We start from the raw sequence: 18,760 nt of genomic DNA, 5'->3' as shown, positions 1-18,760 counted from the left end.
GTTTTTAATGTGATGTCCACAGTTTCCAAGGAATGGATTTAGAGTTGACATGTGATTCTTTTCAAGACGATGTTTTGGGCTCAGTACGGGCCCAAAAATAGGCTTCAATATCCTTGTGAACTTTTGGTAAACCACAGAATCGAGGTGGATGTCTTCTGTATGCGAACAGGCCTTTCCGTACATCTTCAGGAAGTGCAGACTGCTTCAGCAACGAGTTGTTTTTTCTCAATGGTTGACGTAGGATCTCTGGTTAGTCTATTGTAGACAGGGTCATCTAGCAGGACAGCTGTCTTCTCTCTATAAGCTTGTGTAGACAGTAGGACGGCGATACACTTGTCAGCAGGCTATATTGTTATGTCTAAATTATCACCGAAGTGACTCAAGAGCAACATTTTCCGATTTGGTTATGTTGGATTTTGGTACACTATCCTTAGAAAGGATCTCTGTGGCTTCCACTCTTATATCCAGATTATCACATTGCCGGCAAATGCGACCACAGTTGATGGTCAACATATCAGGCTACAATAGTCGGACGTGTGGCAAGCAAAAGCCTTCTCAAAAAATGATTAAATTTGAAACATTTACGTTTTTACGTTTTGTACAAATATTATCCTACAACTCGCTTTCCTGGGCGGGTGGGAAGTTTGATTTTGACTCTGCTATATATATGGTGTAGAATATGATAGTAATTTTACCCTTCTTACTGTCTTTTACTAACAGCTCAAGAATTTGGATTATTTTATATTGTTTACGATGTCGTACTCACCGCGTGAAAATTGAAGCAATTTTCAGTGGTGGCACACAGGGAATATTCTTCGGTTTGACCGGTAGCCAACGGCCGCAAACCTGCGTTTATATATTCAGGAAACTAAGTACTTTTGCCTTGGCCTTAAGCACACCGTTGAGACGGATTTTTTCTTAACCTTGATCACATCTTCTTAGAATAAGAGGTGGATAAAACAAAGAAGAATTAATTCAATAATTTGTTTCTATTATTATTATTATTATTATTTATTTTCGTAGTCATCATTTAATCTGTATTGAAGTGAATTTGTTATCTGGTTGCAACTTCCTGTGTTTTAAAATAATCTATGGTTCCCGCGTACCATTCTATTGTTCATCGTTCTTTCCTATTTTACTCAGTTAGAGTTTGGATGTTCTATCATCCGTTAATAATACACAGGGCAGTATATTTAATGTGTAGGGGTCTCGTAACAACACACGTTTTGTATCCGAACCAGTAAATGTTTTGTCTTCACAAAAGCTTTCAATCGGACTGACATTTATAAGGTAATTGTGTAAATTTCAGTGGACAGCTCCCACATTGCCGAAGCTCTAAGAAAACATTCGAAATGTTTTATCGATGTGCATATTTTCTTACTACAAACATATTGCACCCAATATTAAAAAAGAATCCCTCTGCTATATATCTCATGTGAATGTAATTTATTGAAGAATCGCACCAAGTTATTACAACATTTTTGAATTAGCTAATCAACAGGCAGAGATGAGGAGCTCACAAGATTTTAGCTATTTAACTCAGATGTTTTTGGTTCGGCTACCAAATCTCTCGAATGTTCGAGTTGGGTTTCGACAGTCGAAATAAAACCACATTGTTGTAGTCAATGCCATGGTTCGATCAAATGACGAAATCTGAAATCGTCTCCTTCATTTATAATTATCCTATTCTCAAAATGAAAACATTTTCAAGTACAACTTATCAGACGTAGATCATAATGTTTGTCGTTGAAGCTAACAGCTATACTTGGGTTTTGCTTTCCTCGTCTTAACAAACAAATGAGAGCATACAGAATACTTTACCGAACACAAAAAATGCACAGCGACAGCAAAATATACAAGCTCGGAGAAAAACTGTTCGGCGTAATAAACTACACTGTGCGTGTTGATTGGACATATACGTGGAATCATACTAATATCTACTACTTCGCATAGGGAAATAAAAATAGAAATCCAAACCTTTTCTAGTTTGTCACCTATCAAACAGTCTAACCTAATGAAATGCATTCCCTGATATATATACAGGGTGTCTCACCTAACTTTGCGACCACAAATATTTCCTAAATAACAAAAAAATGACAAATCTGGTTAGGCAAGAATGTACTCATGTCAGTGGAAACTCCCTATATATGTATATACACGAATGATGTAGTATTGATATAATACATTACTATTTATAATCAAAATTTTTATAGAATACAAAGAAATGCAGATATTTGAAACAACAACTCTGTATATATATATATATATATATATATATATATATATATGTATATATAAGGATACATTAGTAGTGATGAACTCCGAAGATATATTAATACAGTAAAAAGGATGAATTTTATTTTATTATTACTATTATTATTGTTATTATAATTATTATTATATGAAAGGGTAATTGACCAATCATCAAATTCGGAAACAGAAATCTTCGTTTAATTGTTTAGTCACAAGATTAACGATCATAAACACATTCTCCTTTTTTTCTAGAAAACCAAATTACATTCAGCAACTTAATTTTGCAATATGATATAGTTAGAACCAGTTCCAAATTAATCATAATTTTATTAATATTATGCCAGTTTCAACAAAAATACCATAATAATCGTATTTTATACTTACATTTACGAATATCAACTTTATTTCACATTCTTATCATTAGGTAAGTAATTATGGTATTAATAATTTGAGTTCTGACTATTAATGTATATATACTTTTTAGAAAATATAAACAGGTAATGCATTTTTTGCGCAAGACAATTATGTATTTGAGAACAAAAATCATGTTATTGCATGTTTTTACCGTTACAATCATTATTTAAAAAATATCTCGTATACAAAATACAAATAATGTTTGTACAAAAACTTTCGTAATTGTTGCTGAACACACTGTTTCAGAATCCACTACACTATTTTCTTTCGAACTGGATTTAACAACAAAATCTACACCATATTATTCAGAAAGAGGAATTTCCGTCGTGTTAACCTCTTTGGTTCAGCAAAAATTTGTTTAGTCAAAGTACACATCCAATTATATTTTCCTCCATATTTTGAAGTTCATCAATGGACACTAAAATATGTGAAAATGTCATTGTTATAATATATATGTTTTCTTTCGAAGCTATATCTTGAAATACGGGTCAAATGTAAATGCCGTTTCACATTAGGTAATGGAAGCTCAACATTATTCGAGTAGGCCCTATTAATCAGTGATGCTGCATATTCAATAGTTATTACTAGGTCCACACTTGCTTGGTGGAAATGACTGGGCATGATGTCTGAAATTATGCTGGCTGATATGACTGGGGGACTGAAAAGAAATATGCCATGTTATTATATAGGGAAATCCCAACGCATTTCGAAGGTTGGACACAGCCTTAAGCTGATCCATTAGATGGCGCAACCCTCGCACAATACAAATAGCCTATATTAGAAAATAACAAAAATGGACACAATAACTATTTTGTTTACAACAATAACAAAATGAAACTTAGAACATTACCGTATCTTAAAATTAATTAGTGCATTACTGAGCAAAATTTTCATTCCGTCATTATTTCTATTGTTACAACAATTCAATGTTGGAAACGCAGGAAGTGATAACTCAATCTGTAATTCACTAGTGGATGTTAAATCACATAAACATGTGTAGTAATATAACTTGTAGTGCATTACCCATGCCAAATTTTGATTTCCTCATTATTTACATTGTTTTGAGCATTCCATCGTTGAAAACGCTGGCTACCATATCTTAGTCAGTAGTTCACTAATGGATGTAAAATCACGCAGACATATATACTAAAACAACATTTAGTGCATTACCCATGCAAAATTTTGATTTCCTCATTCTTCATTGTTGTGTGGATTCCATATTTGAAACCACTAGCAACAATAACAGCAGTCAGTAATTAACCAATTGATGTCAAATCCCGCAGACATATGTTCTAACACAACATCTAGTGCATTACTCATGAAAAAAATTTGATTTCCTCATCATTTCCACTGTTGTGAGCTTTGCATTATTGAAGATGTTGCCTACCATAGGGTCTGTCTCAGTAAATAATCCAGCAATGGATGTCAGATCACTATGTACTAATACAACATCTAGTGTATTACCCATGCAAAGTTTTGATTTCCTCATTATTTTCAATGTTGTGAGCATCCTATTGGTGAAAACGCTGGCCACGATACCTCAGTAATTCAATAATTGATGCAAGTCATACAGACGTCTATATTAGTGCAATATTTAGTGCATTACTCGTACGAAATTTTAATTTTCTTATTATTCCCATTGTTGTGAACATTCTATTGTTGAAAACGCTGGCCACGATATCTCAGTTAATAATTCACCAGTGGATGTGAAATCACACAGACGTATGTACTCGTAGGATATCTAGTGCATTATCCATGGAAAATTTGGTTTCCACATTGTGTTCATTCTTGCGAGCATTCCATTGTTGAAAAAGCTGGCAAAGATAAATCAGTCAGTGAATCATCAATTGATGTCAAATTACGCAAACGTATGTACTTGTTCAATACTTAGTGCATTACCCGTGCAAGAGTTTGATTTCCTCATTATTCCCATTGTTGCTAGCATTCCGTTATTGACAACGTTGGCCACGCTATCGCACTCAGTTTTTCACTAATGGAGTTCAAATCATATTTCTGCAATATATCACTACATATCACTACAATATGTAGTGCATTATCCATGGAAACGTTTGATTGCCTCATTATTTTCATTGTTGTCAGCATTCTATTGTACTAAACGGTGGCCACGCTATCTCAATCAGTAACTCACCAATGGATGTCAAGTCTCGCAGTCGTATACACTAGTACAATACCTAGTGCATTACATATACAACATTTTGATTTTCATTATTTACAATGTTGTGAGGATTGCATTGTTGAAAACGATTTCCACGTTGTCGCAGTCAGTAATTGAGGAATGGATGTCAAATCACGCAAACGTATGTACAAGTGCAATATGTAGTGCATTATCCATGCAAAACTTTGATTTCCGCATTCTATTCATTGTTGTAAGGATCCCATTGTTGGAAACGCAGGCAAAGATATGTCAGTCAGTAATTCAACAATTGATGTCGAATCGCGCAGACATATATACTAACACATCTAGTGCATTACCTATGCAAGTCAAATCCAAATGAAGTAGTTGTCAGCCTTTTTCATCGTTCATGATGCCATAGCTCACTACTGGATCGCAGGCATGTTTCAATGCCCAGTATCTGAATATTTTGTTGAGATAATTCAAGACACTTCAACGGTTCTTCCCATTCAGATCTCAATTGTTCTTGTTTCATATCGTTTTCATTTTTGTGATTTTTGTCCGTAACTTTCATCTCCCTCAGGTGTTGGCACCCTGGAAACCGCAAACTCATAAAGTAAAAGATTATAATTTATACAATAGCATATTTCATCAGAAATATTGAGTAAGTTTCAGTGGTATATTTAGGATTGTTTAGGGGATGGAAGGCTATACTCAATCATTCAATAAGCATTTTAATTTTTCCTTATGCTTGGCCAAAAATTTAATGATTTTCGGGCCGGGAAGGAAACAGAAACCCGATAACCTCCAAAATACGCCACTGGTAAGTTGATAAGTTGCTACTACAATTTTGGATAAGGTATGTAAGTACAATTTGGAGGTTGACAGTTTGTCCAACGTACTTTCTTGAATAATAATAATAATAATAATAATAATAATAATAATAATAATAATAATAATAATAATAATAATAATAATAATAATAATATAACCGGGATTCGGTTTAAGTGCGAAGTCGACACAATTGTATTGTATAGTAAGTATACTTACTTTGGTCCTTTGTTAGATGAAAACAATGTAATGAAGTGTTGTGCAGTTGACATAGATGGGATAAAAGAGACTCATACGAGAATAAAATGGAAAGCTTAACAGCTAATAAAAGCAAAACCTATTGGTTATTTCACATGAATAGAAACATTCTAGCATAATGCTTTGTGAATCTCCTCTTGACGAGTATTGTGGCTACGCCACTGAAGTCTTTCAAGTGTTTTGGTCTTTTGTTACTCTAGTCATTTCTTCGTAAGAATTGCAGGTATACGTAGGTGTAACTCTTTGTAATGTGATTTACGTTGAAAGATGATCGTTTTGCTCTTACTTTTTCTATAGAATAATCCTATGTGCATTGAAATTTTCTTGGACCCATATTGCATATAGAGCCAATAACATCTATTTTGTAGTTCAAATCATCGCAAGAGAACGTCTTTTGTCCAACAGAGAGGTTACACATCGAAGAGAGGGTTTCTAACAGGCAACAATTTACCACCATTCTCTGCACAGGCATAAGATATGTGTCCCAGGAGGTAAGGCTGGATGGGTTTCGACCTACACCCCTACTATGTTTGCTGTATTTGTGTGTGTTATTCGTGGCGCATTCGTCTAACAATACATTCTCGAGATACGTGAATGCCGATAGAAGGACCTTAAAGGAAAGTATAAGCAATTGTTAATACAGGTGTTTTCTTTACATAAAATAAACTTAAATAACATCTCTAGTTAATTTCGAATCCTCTTGTTTGAACTATCTACATAAATAAAAAGGAAGATATGGAATATTTGAATTACAGTATTAAAGAAAGTACCACTCTAAACTAATCATGTGTAACGTATGACTAACATTCTTTCTCAGATTAAATGAACGCAGCAAAACTATTTTATTAATAATAAATTGTTGCATTACGATACAAATAATCTTTCTTAGTCCTTGACTGCAACTGCAGGGCCCATTTATTTTGAGATAATGCGTTTATTGATTAACAAAGGGCCTTCGACAAGGACTGCAAGTTGATTTTACGTATAAAAAATGTATGTTGATTTTTTCTCAGGACTGAATCTGAAGGCGGAAAAGATATAACAAAAAATTGTATCGTTCAACCATAACAGTAATCAAATTGCACAAGAACGAAGCTTAAAGTCGGAAATACATTTTAAATGAATTTCGTTGGTTAGTTAATTTGGGGTTTAGATTTCCTTTTGGCAACGATGCTGTATGAGGCATAGACCCAAGGCTTAATTTGGAAATAACATGTGCTTCCACCCAGACACGTAGCCAAAAGGGTCCAAAGGGTCCGGACACCCCATTCGAAACCAGAATTGGAAAATTTAAGGAAGCATGAAACAAAAAGATACGAGAAAAAGAAGGATCAACGTTAAAAATAAAAATGAATTTCAAGCTTTTGGTTATTCTTTCTTATGAGAATAGTTATTTTACTTGCAACACATGGTGGAGAATGAGCGGGATATTCTTGAAAAGTCAGGGAATTCGGAATTTCTAGAAAAGTTACGAAACTCTCACAATTTCTGCTACTAGTTACAGAAATTTCAAGCTTTCGAAAACATAGTGTCGTTCTGCAACAATGTGAACTTTATCAATTATAAGTTTTCGTCATCGCTTCTCTGCAGTATCAAACATGTTATCTCAGAAACAGTTTTATACTGCTCCTTTAACAAATAATTTGGAATAAACAGTTGTTGACAGAATAATGAAAACAAAAAAGTTATATTGAAAGAAATTTCTGTTAACATTTGATTCAACAGACAAAGGAACGAAGAATTGTAAAATGTTTTACAAGACATTATTGGATATTCACAGTTAAGATCATAATGAAAGGAAACTTGCTATATTTGAATGAATAAAGGAAGGAACGTAAATATTGTAAAATCTTTTGCAATATTTTTTTTATTCTTTTACTTGAGATTTCTTCATAGTTTATTATTAAAATATCTACTAACATATCCTCATTTTGTTGACCTAACAAACCAATGTATGTTTCCAGTAAAATGGCTTAGATTGATTGAGCTCCAGGTGTGATAATAATAATAATAATAATAATAATAATAATAATAATAATAATAATAATAATAATAATAATAATAATAATAATAATAATTTATTTGTACTTAACACCCAAAGGCAATTACAAAGCACAAATTGTTAATTTTATAATGGTGCAAAATGTGCTACATGTAAAGTAATTCTAACAACTAACCATTACTCTTGTTTTGTTCACGTACAGTCAATAAATACCTGACATAATAACAATATTTACACGTTATTAAGTAACATTTGGACGCATTTTTGTTTAAATATTGAGCATTTTAATTGAAATATGTCCTCTATCACATATGAATGTATTTTATTTCCTCTATCACATATCCTATACAACGGAGAGTTTTTAGCTAAATTTGTTTTGTTGTCAGGCATATAAAACATTTGTCTGAATCTCAGGTTTCGACGTGGGCAATAGAATGGTAATTTACCCAAGAAAGACATATTATCCTCTTGATTATCAATAAGTTTTTCAAATATAATACACATTGAATAAACCTTCTATCTTCCAGTGACAAAAGCTGAAAGTGATAACCACAATATTTCATGTTAGGCTTCCCCTTCTCCCCATTGTTAGGAAGTCCTGGCTAAACGAAACAACATATGTTGCCAGCAAAATACGTTAGAATGATTGAGCCCCTTTGTGATGACCATAGTATTTCATGTCATGGACCGCCCTATTTTACGAAATCCTGGCTACGTGCCGATTCCACCGAGAGCCGCACAAATTCTCCTGCTCCGAGCATGTAGCCACGAAGAAGGAGGGGCGGATCCAGAGGGTGCGATCGGGGCGATTCCCCCCCCAGAAGAGGAAACTTTCTTCTTTTATATATATATATATATAAATAAAATCCATCCCAGAGTTTGGAGCCCTTAAAAGTAGCATTATGATAACCCACCGCTCCCCCCCCAAAGTCGGTCGTGGATCCGCCCCTGCGAAGAAGTACACGAAACTTCATATATAAACAATATAGTATAAAAATATTGAATATATGTTTGCATATAAATACATTTTCTTTTATTTTTTTAAAAAAATAAAATACAAACTGAGGTTGAAGTACAGTGAGAGGTTATATGATAGAAAATATCTTGTAGTTCCGAACAAGTACGTATACACTCCTCAATATGTAATATTATAAACGAAACGTACTGGCATATAAAGTAGCATAGATGACATAACGCTTGGTTATTTTACAGATTTAAAGTCTATTTTCATGTCCATATACAATACATTTTTATATACAATCCGCTGAATGCTCTTTGGGCCTCTACCAGCTAAGTCATTAAAAATCGAATACAGTAGTTTAGAATGTACTATATGAGTTATGAAGAGTCCTCATGAAGCCATCACACATATTCATAAATGTGGAAGTAGTCACACAGATGTTATCGTAACAGATTTATCGTAATAAATTATATAATGTATTGTTATAAATTGGAAGTAGCTTTTATGTTTAACTAAGATAAAAGATTTCTTCTAACTTGTGTGAAGGGAGAGAGCTTAAGATGGTAATCGCATTGCCTCTTTGTATAGCTAGGCTAATGCGATGTACTAAAAATTGTTGGCTTCTAGCGTTGCCTGATTTAGTAATCAAATTGGAACCCAGTTCTTTCAAAAACCTGTCAGCTTCTTTGCTGAAAATCCCCACAGTTTCAGTTGCCAAAGCAACGAAAAGATGCTCTTATTTTAGCTTAGAATATTTGGAGAGCTTTCTCATGCAGGCCACTTCATCTGCATTACCTTCTTCGGTTTGTGTATACATTTTGATTTCATACTGAAAACAATATGAAATTCAAAATGTTGTGGAAAGACATTTGTCAACAACAACAATATTGTAGGGGGAACATAAGAATTTCCAAGTAAACTAACAGCACACAAAGCAGTAGAGCCTGGAATTTTTTCTATGGGAACAGGGCTTTTAGGAGGGCTATAAATCCGAAAGAAATAAAGACTGCCCTACAAAAAAACAAAACAAAAATTATCATGACCTAAAAATAAAACACGAATATTTTACACTAAAAGTTAACCATGTGTTGTTTCATATTTATTAACTGTTTGATACTTTATTGAAATATGGGCCCTAAGACTATGTAAAAAACCCACACATTGTAGATATGCCAGTTCATAACGAAACAAAAAATGTTAATCAAAGTCTATTTGTTAGACTTCACTTTAACATGGACATCAAGAACGAGAAAAGATTAGGGAAAATTGAGAGAGAGAAATATATTTGGAACAGACTGCATCCAGCTACTATATAGTCCAATAATCGTAACAAAGTGGATGTACTGGCGGCTCTTGATAGAGGTCACACCGGTAAAAAATTAAATGTTATCATTAAAAGTGTTATAAGTAATGTTTTACAAACGCAGAAAACACTTATTAACCTACAAATTTGTCTTTCTCTTCAATATATGTAAATACCGAAGGTGCAACTTTATCAATTAAATTCTCTACATTAGCACATTTCCCTTTTACCTTATTGAGGCATCTACGAGTATTTACTCTTATATCAAATATTCAAACTAAATAGTCACTCCTTAAACATTGTTTTATCTCTCTCTCTCTCTCTCTCTCTCTCTCTCTCTCTATATATATATATATATATATATATATATATATATATATATATATATATATATATATATATATATATATATATACAGAGAGTTTATTAATTCGTGTGTCAATTTCATTTGTTCACTGTGCAAAAGTGGTATGAGGTAAAGTCGTGCAATTTGGTGTAACTTTAGATGAAGAACATAAGTTCTATTTCGCCGTACAAGCATGTCACTCGTACTAAAGATTGAAGAGATACAGGGTCAAAGGTCAAATTTCGATTTTTTCCTTATGGGACTGCACTGGTAAATTCTGAAGGAGCCTGAAAAAAAGTAAATCGAAGTGATAACTAAGAAAAAGCTGTATGGTATGATTCTATGTCGCAAGCCGATCAAATATGACTCAATCAAGTGTCAAGGTCAGAGGTCACGGTCAGATCAAGGTCACAGGTGATCTTGAGAACCCATTTAAATACACGGAAAACAACGCAAAGTCCGTTCTTCATCTTGTCAAATGGGTTCTCAAGGGTTTTATTTGTTATACTTTCACTCACAAAGTGCATTAGATGCATATTAAACATGAGCAAGATTGTTCATTGAATGAAACAGTAAAAATGGTAATGCCTGAAGCAAACACACATGTTAAATTTAAGAACTATCAATATAAAATGAGAATGCCCTTTGTAATCTATTCTGATTTTGAATGCTTATTACATAAGGTTATGGGAAGTAAAGAATGTTACCCAGAAAATAACCCAAATACAAAAATATCAACAACATAAACCTTCTGGATTTTGTTATTACATTGTAAAAAGTGATGGAACTAAAACCGAACCTATTTTCTTTTGAGGTAAAAATGCAGCTACGAAGTTCATAAATAAATTGCAGAAAGAAGCTAAAATGATATCAAACATTTGTTAGCAATATAATGAATTGTCATTAACAAAGAAAGAGAGAAGAGAGTTTAATAAATCCGAATTTTGTTATCACTGTAAAGAAAAATACCCTGAAATGAATTATAAAGTTAAACATCATGATCATGTAACAGGTGAGTTTATAGCTCCTTTATGTAATAATTGCAATTTAAAAGTTAAAGTTCCAAAGTTTATACCAATCATTATACATAACTTAACAGGATACGACTCACATTTATTCATTAAAGAGCTTGGATGTAATAAAGAAACAATTGATTTAATACCTAATAACGAACAACGCTACATTTCATTCAGTAACAAGTTTGGAACTACCAAATAAAAATTCATAGATTCGTTTGGATTTATAGCATGTATTTTAGACAAATCATCATCAAACCTAACAAGAGAGCAAATAGCTCGCACACAACATTTCTACCCTAATGAAGAACAATTTAACCTTGTAACAAGAAAAGATGTTTAGCCAAATGATTATGTTAGCGATTGGAATAGGTTTAGAGAAACAAAACTTAGACCGAAAGTAGCATTCTTCAACAAGCTTATAAACACACAAATAAGTGATGAGGATTATGAGCATGCAAAGAAAGTATGGAAAGCATTTAACATTAAGAATCTCGGACAATACCATGATTTATATTTAGAAACAGATGTATTATTCTTAGTAGATATATTCGAGAATTTTAGGGACATATGTCGTAAAGCTCATGGTCTTGATCCTGCTTGGTATATGACAGCACCAGGTTTAGCTTAAGATGCAATGTTAAAAATGAGAAATACACAATTAGAATTACTAACAGATTATGATATGATATTGATGATAGAGAAAAGCATACGAGGAGGATTTCAAAATGTAGCAAAAGATACGTAAAAGCAAACAACAAATTTATGGAAAATTATAATGAAACTAAAGATGATTCTTACTTAATGTCCTTGGATGCAGCAAATTGTATGGACGGGCAAGGAGCCAATACTTACCATTTAAGGGATTTAGATGGTTAAATGTAGACGAGATAAGAGAAACTGATTTTGCAAATGTTCCTGATATTTGTGGATAAGGTTACATTTTAGAAGTTGATCTTGAATATCCTAAAGAATTGCATGACTATCACAAAGACTACCCATTAGCACCTCAAAACATGTGTCCTCCTGGTTCAAAACAATCAAAACTATTAACAACATTATACGATAAAAAAGTATGTAATTCACTATCGAAACTTAAAACAATGTTTATCACTTGGATTAAAACTTAAAAAAATTCATCGCGCAATAGAATTTGAACAAACAGATTGGTTAAAGAAATACATACATTTAAACACACAGATGAGAACTAAAGTAACAAATGATTTGAGAAGGACTTTCATAAGGTAATGAACAATTCAGTTTTTGGAAAGACTATGGAAAATATTAGAAAGAGAGTTAACATTAAACTAGTAAGTGATGAAAACATTGAGAAGCTTGTAACAAAACCAAACTATAAAAGCACTACAGTATTTACGGAAAATTTAGTAGCTGTTCACATGAATAAAACTAAAGTGCAGTTCAAAATTCCGATTTATGTGGGTATGTCAAGTTTAGATTTATCAAAACATGTACGATTTTCAGTATAATGTGCTGAAATCTAAGTATCAAGACAAAATAGAAATCTGTTACACAGATACAGATAGTTACAGTACATTTATCAAATTACAGTTATAAATATATACGAAGACTTTAAAAGTTTTGTTAATTACTTCGATAGAATTGATTACCCAAAAAAATAAGAATAAATAAAGAAATAAGAAAGTACTGGGTAAAATGAAAGATGAACTTAAAGGAACAATCATAGAAGAAATTGTTGGTTTAAGATCAAAAATGTATTCAATCAAATTCGAGAAAGATAAATGTTGTAAAAAAGCAAAAGGAGTTAAGAAAAATGTTATAAGTAAAGAACTTTCATTTAAAGATTATAAAGACTGTTTATTTAATCAAATAATATAAAAGGATGAATTTAATCAGAAGTTATAAGCACAATTTGTACAGTATAGAAGTAAATAAGTTAGCTTTAAGTTATGTAGATGATAAGAGATGTGTTCTAAAAGATGGAATCATACTCTACCATGGGGACATTATAAGATAGAAGAGTTGGAGATATAGTTATAACTTTTTAGATATAACTTTAGACATAATATTTTACGATTTAAATATCAGAAAATCCTATGCGCAGAGCACCCTACTCAATCTCACTGTAGAATTGTAGTTATGTAAATATTTGGCGCTGTCCTTCTGTGTTAAATAATATTGGCCAAAGTACTATTCTTTCTGTGCTGGTCAAAGATACAAAATGGGTTGGCCTGGAGTTTTGGCCCAGAAGTTTTATGAACCCTTCTACAAATGTTTTGTGCTATTTTTCTATGCTGGTCAAAGATATATCAGAAATTAGTTGGCCTAGAATTTTGGCCCAGAAATTACACTAATGTACACTACTTGCGCTATAAGCATACCTGTAACTACGCTATGCTTCAAAAAGCTGAATTGATAAAAATACTAATAGAGCTAATTTTCAACCTCGTGTTCCTTGCCTCGTCTAATGCTTTGTTCTTTACATGTACAATTATACAATTGCAGAAGCGGTGTATTCGGACAAAATACACTACAAGCTTCTCATGGTCCCGGGTTCCTTTCTGGGTTCCTTCTGGGGCATTTCACTATGATCAGCAAGTGTACCTCTCTTTTAGCCGTCGTGTCATTACCGCGGAACGTTAATCTCAAGCAACATACCAAAATACTCTATGCATACACTTTTGTAACAGTGTCCTAAATTTGCCTTCTCGCTTTCTTCTGTTTAAATGAAAATTTCCTGAATGTTCCAACAATTAAATTCCTGATACATTAATCTTTAAATGTTTCAATTGCGTACCAGTGGAATCTTTTCTTAAGAAGAGAACTATTCCGTGACACATAAAGTCTACATTTATCAGTGACTTCCAACGATTCATGAGTAGTATGGGTAGCAGCTGAGGCAAATGTTTGAGCCCCCGGACTGTAGCGCCTGGGCGCCAAGGTCAATGATCCTCACTACATTCTGGCAGGGGTACCTTGGACCAGTCCTAAATTTTGGCAGAGGTACGTAGGACCACAACCCTTTAATTTTAAATATTGCCTTATTTAAAAATCCGATGTAGTAATCTAGAGCCAGAGTATGTACGCCTATAGGTTTTTTGAGTCCTTCTCGTTCCCTTTCGCGCGTAAACAATTGCAAAAAGATACACATTTCTGGTGTTTTGACAATTAATCTCCTTTAACGAAGTCTTATTACTATATATGGTTATATGAGTGTGTACAGTGGTCTATTCCTTTCCAAACGTTATGGGTACATTAGTGCACCCCTTTTAAACTTTGGGAGAGGATCATTGATCCAATAAAGTTTGGAAATTGCCAAACCAAAGTAGTTGTTATAATAGCATAGAACCCTAATATATGTCAATATGAATTTGGATGGTCCGTCTTGTTCCCCTTCATGGGTGAAAATATGCCAAAATATAAACATTATCAATATTTTCTACTACGTTTTCGGTTTCTGATCTAATTTATCCAATTTTGTGACGTTCTATTACCTTACATGGTTATAAAGGTGTGTCCAGGGATCGATTCTCTTTCACAAAGCTTGGTACACTGGTGCAATCTTCTTAAAATTTGGAACAGGTACCTATCAAATGTTAGAAATTGGAGAATTTAAAAATTCTGTATAATAGTATAGGTCCTCATAAATATTACTATACATTTGATGTCAATTATATTTCCTTCCACCGGTAAGAAAAAATGGCAAAAATTCAATTTCAGAAGTTATTTACCTAATTAGTTGACTTTCATGAGATTTTATTACTTTCAATGATAATATGAACATATACATGGGTCCATTCTCTTTTATAAGACATACGTACGTTGATAACTCCCTTGAAAGTTTGGGAAGCCCTTCAAATTTTAGAAATTAAAGAATTTAAAAATTCGGTATGATAGTATATGACATTATATATGCCACTATACATTTTGGAGGTCCGTCTCGTTCCCTTTTATGCTTAAAAATTGACAGCAGTTTGTACGACTTCGTGTTCGGTTATTGACCCAATTTATTCCCTTTGATGAAGTATTGTTACATCATATAGTCATATGAAAATGTACAGATGTATATTCTTTTTCTTAAAATATAGGTACATTAGTGCACCCAGAGACCTAATAAATATCATTATAGATTTTTCTGGTTTATCTCTTTCCATTTCATGGGTAGAAAATTGTCAAAAATGAAAATTTCGGAAGTGATTGAGCCAATTTATTCCCTTTGATAAGGATTTAACATGGTTAATTATAAGACTTAGGTATATTGATGTAACTTGGGAGAGGTACTTAGGACCATTCTTCAAATTTTTGAATTGTTTTAAAATTGTAGTATGAGACGCGAAGTTTTGTAGAATGTGCTTAACGCTCATTACTCACTTTATATGAAATAATACTTTAAACTTAAGTCACAACTCATACTCTAGAAGCATTGGTGTCGAGTTACCTTCACTGATATCTGATTGTTTCACTTTTACCTCGAGCTTTAAACGATGTACTTGAAATCTGATATGGAAAATTTTTGAATCTTAGAATTGTAGTTTTGGCTCACAGTATCAAGGCAATATTTCAACACATAACACCTGCTGTGCAACAACACTTTGAACTGTAGTCAGAACTCACTGCCTAAGGTGATGTAATCTGATTGTCTGATTACTAGTTTTCATTGATTGATCACTTTCATATCTTTCCTGCATACAGTCTTAAACGTTTTGCTTAACATTTCATCGATTACTGTTTATTTTTTTTTTTTAAGAAAAAGATCTTACTTTGAAAAGTCTTATTACGAAAATTTAGGGGTTTAATTTTTAGTTTGAACATTTTCGTTCAACATTTTGCACAAACTGAGAAACATGATCACAGAATTAGAAACCGTTTATTTATTAATCGAATAGTTAAAAAGTCTTAATATTTAATAGTTAACTGTGAAACATGAAGTTATATTTTTGCATTTTAGTTGAAATGTTTGTTTTGAACTTCCGTTTGATATATTTTTGAGAAAATGTTTAATTTCAAAATTTTTTTGTTTGTAATTTTATTTTTAGAATTTCTAAATGTTCTCGAATGAACGAATATTTCTAAATGTTTAGTTTGTAAATTTAGGTTAAAAGCTATTGTTGGTTTTCTGATTGACATTTTAGTTTGAAATTATTCGTTTCAATATTTTGTTTGAAACTTTTTTGTTTGATAGTTTAGTTTGAAAATTTTTAGGTTCAAACTTTTGTTTTGAAAAATGAGGAGTTGAGCACAACAGTGTGGTTTAATCCACATTTTTAAAAATTCACATGTTTTTTGTAAAATATATATATGTACAATGTACCAAACACTCAACCACTTGTTGTTGCTTTTGGTATATTGTGCAAAAAGCACATGTGTTAACTTAACTTGATTTTTCTCCATTAAAAATGGGTTAAACCACTTTAGCGCTCACCCCCGAAATTATTAATTTAAAGGTTCTGTTTTGAATGGTTTCATTTGAAAATTTTGCTTCTTTTTTAATGTTGTAAAGTCTTGCACTTACTGGTAAAGAACCCTTTGGAGAAGACACGGAACTGTTTGATCAAAATATCAGGCAACACTGTTTCATCATGACGCAATAGTACACGCGAAAATATTGTTATGCAACACCTTCAGAATTGCATCACATCCGTTTATATAAAAGTGTCATTCGAGATAGTATTCAGAATAACGTTATAATGACTGCTTGTCTAGTTTTGCAAACACACGTGATGTGATTAACCCTGGAACACTAGCGTTTTTAAATATTTCGATATTACTAGCTATACGTAAATTTTACGTACAAGCAAAAAACTGATTCGTGCAAAACGTTTGGACGATAAAGCACAATAATGAAGGATTTATATATATTTGTTTCTTTATTTTTGCTTTTGTATTTTAATTTTCATTAGAATATGGATGAATTAAACATGCATATTTAAAGGATGATACTGCAATAGCTTGTAAATGAAAAACGAACATCAAACATCGAACATTCTATTTATGAAAAGAACTAAATAAGTATTGAAATCCAAACAGCATAAATAATCATTGTAAATAAAGAACACATATTTCTCGGTTCAAAGTCTGAATATAGACGTCTCTCAAATAGCTATCAGCAATTGTCTCAAACTAATTAACCACAATCCGGACACTTTTTCTTTTCATGCTCACCCCAAATTGCCTTTTTACATGGGCAGTACGTAGTCGTCATCCTCTTTTTCTTGTAGTCACAGAAACTGCAATACTTTCTCTGCCCTTGCGACGTGGTAGCTACTGTAAACGTCTTCTCCTTTTCTACAACTTTCAAAATGGAAATTTTCAACTCCTGTGATAGTCGAGGGATTGCTAGTCTTTGTTTCTGCCACATCCTGGTAAGGCTTTCATGGAGATGGAACATGAAGTGAAGCCGGGACAGTGGCCGCGTTTCTGAGTTGATTGGATTGTTGTAGAAGTTGTGAGCATAGATAATGAATGCATTGATCGTTGCGATGTTAATCATATTGTCAAAAAATGCCATGGGCCATTGCTTAGTTTTTCTTCCAGAATTCATTCGCTGACACATTTGATCAAATGCATTGACTCCACCCTTTGTCGTATTATAGGCCATTATGCTTTCCGGTTTCTTAGTTTCATTGTTGATTGCAGAACCTTCATGAATTGTAGACACCAAGGTGAAAATCTTGTTTAATTTTGTTTTATACGAGACGGAAGTCACGTCGTCGTGAAACATGAAGAGCCTTGATCCAGTTTTCCTTTCCTGAAAATTCCTGGTAGTAGTTTTCTCTTATTCTTTTTTATTATCCCCACCATCGTAAGCTTCTTTTCCTTCAGAAGTCTTTCTGCAAGCGGAATACTTGATAACCAATTCTCGCAAGTTATGTTCATGTTACTCCCAACAACAATTTCAACTAATTAGTCCACATAATACTCTCAAACTGAAATACCAAGAGGCACTGAACCCTTCCTAGATATGGTATTTCATTAATCCTGTATTTAGTTTCAGCGTCACAAATCATCATGATCTTGATGCCATACTTGTTGGGTTTGGATGGTTTATACATCCCAAATGGACACGCTCCACGAAATTCAACTAATTGCTCATCAACTACAAGGTACGCACCAGGTTTGTAGAGTTACTTACAGTTTTCAATCAAAACATTCCAGATTTTTGAAATTGCCGCTAACCTGTCCTTTTTCTTCGTTTCCTCTCGTGTATCGCGATTGTCAAACCTCAAACAATCAATGAGAAAGGTAAACCGCCTTTTAGACATG

At 32.9% G+C, this 18,760-nt stretch overlaps 1 protein-coding gene across 1 annotated transcript; it reads right to left on the bottom strand.

The window, feature by feature from the left end:
- Positions 1-17,621: 17,621 nt before the first annotated feature.
- Positions 17,622-18,095, bottom strand: LOC145669097 (uncharacterized). Its single transcript, XM_081737445.1, has one exon. It carries the CDS (start codon positions 18,093-18,095, stop codon positions 17,622-17,624), a length of 474 nt encoding a protein of 157 aa, XP_081593571.1.
- Positions 18,096-18,760: the final 665 nt, after the last annotated feature.

This window comes from Thermobia domestica, chromosome 13 (genome assembly GCF_964235325.1).
Source record: "Thermobia domestica chromosome 13, izTheDome1.hap1.1, whole genome shotgun sequence".
In the NCBI taxonomy this organism is placed as follows: Eukaryota; Metazoa; Arthropoda; class Insecta; order Zygentoma; family Lepismatidae; genus Thermobia; species Thermobia domestica.
The sequence above is the reverse complement of the archived record's forward strand: the minus strand, read 5'-3'. Positions and strand labels throughout refer to the sequence as shown.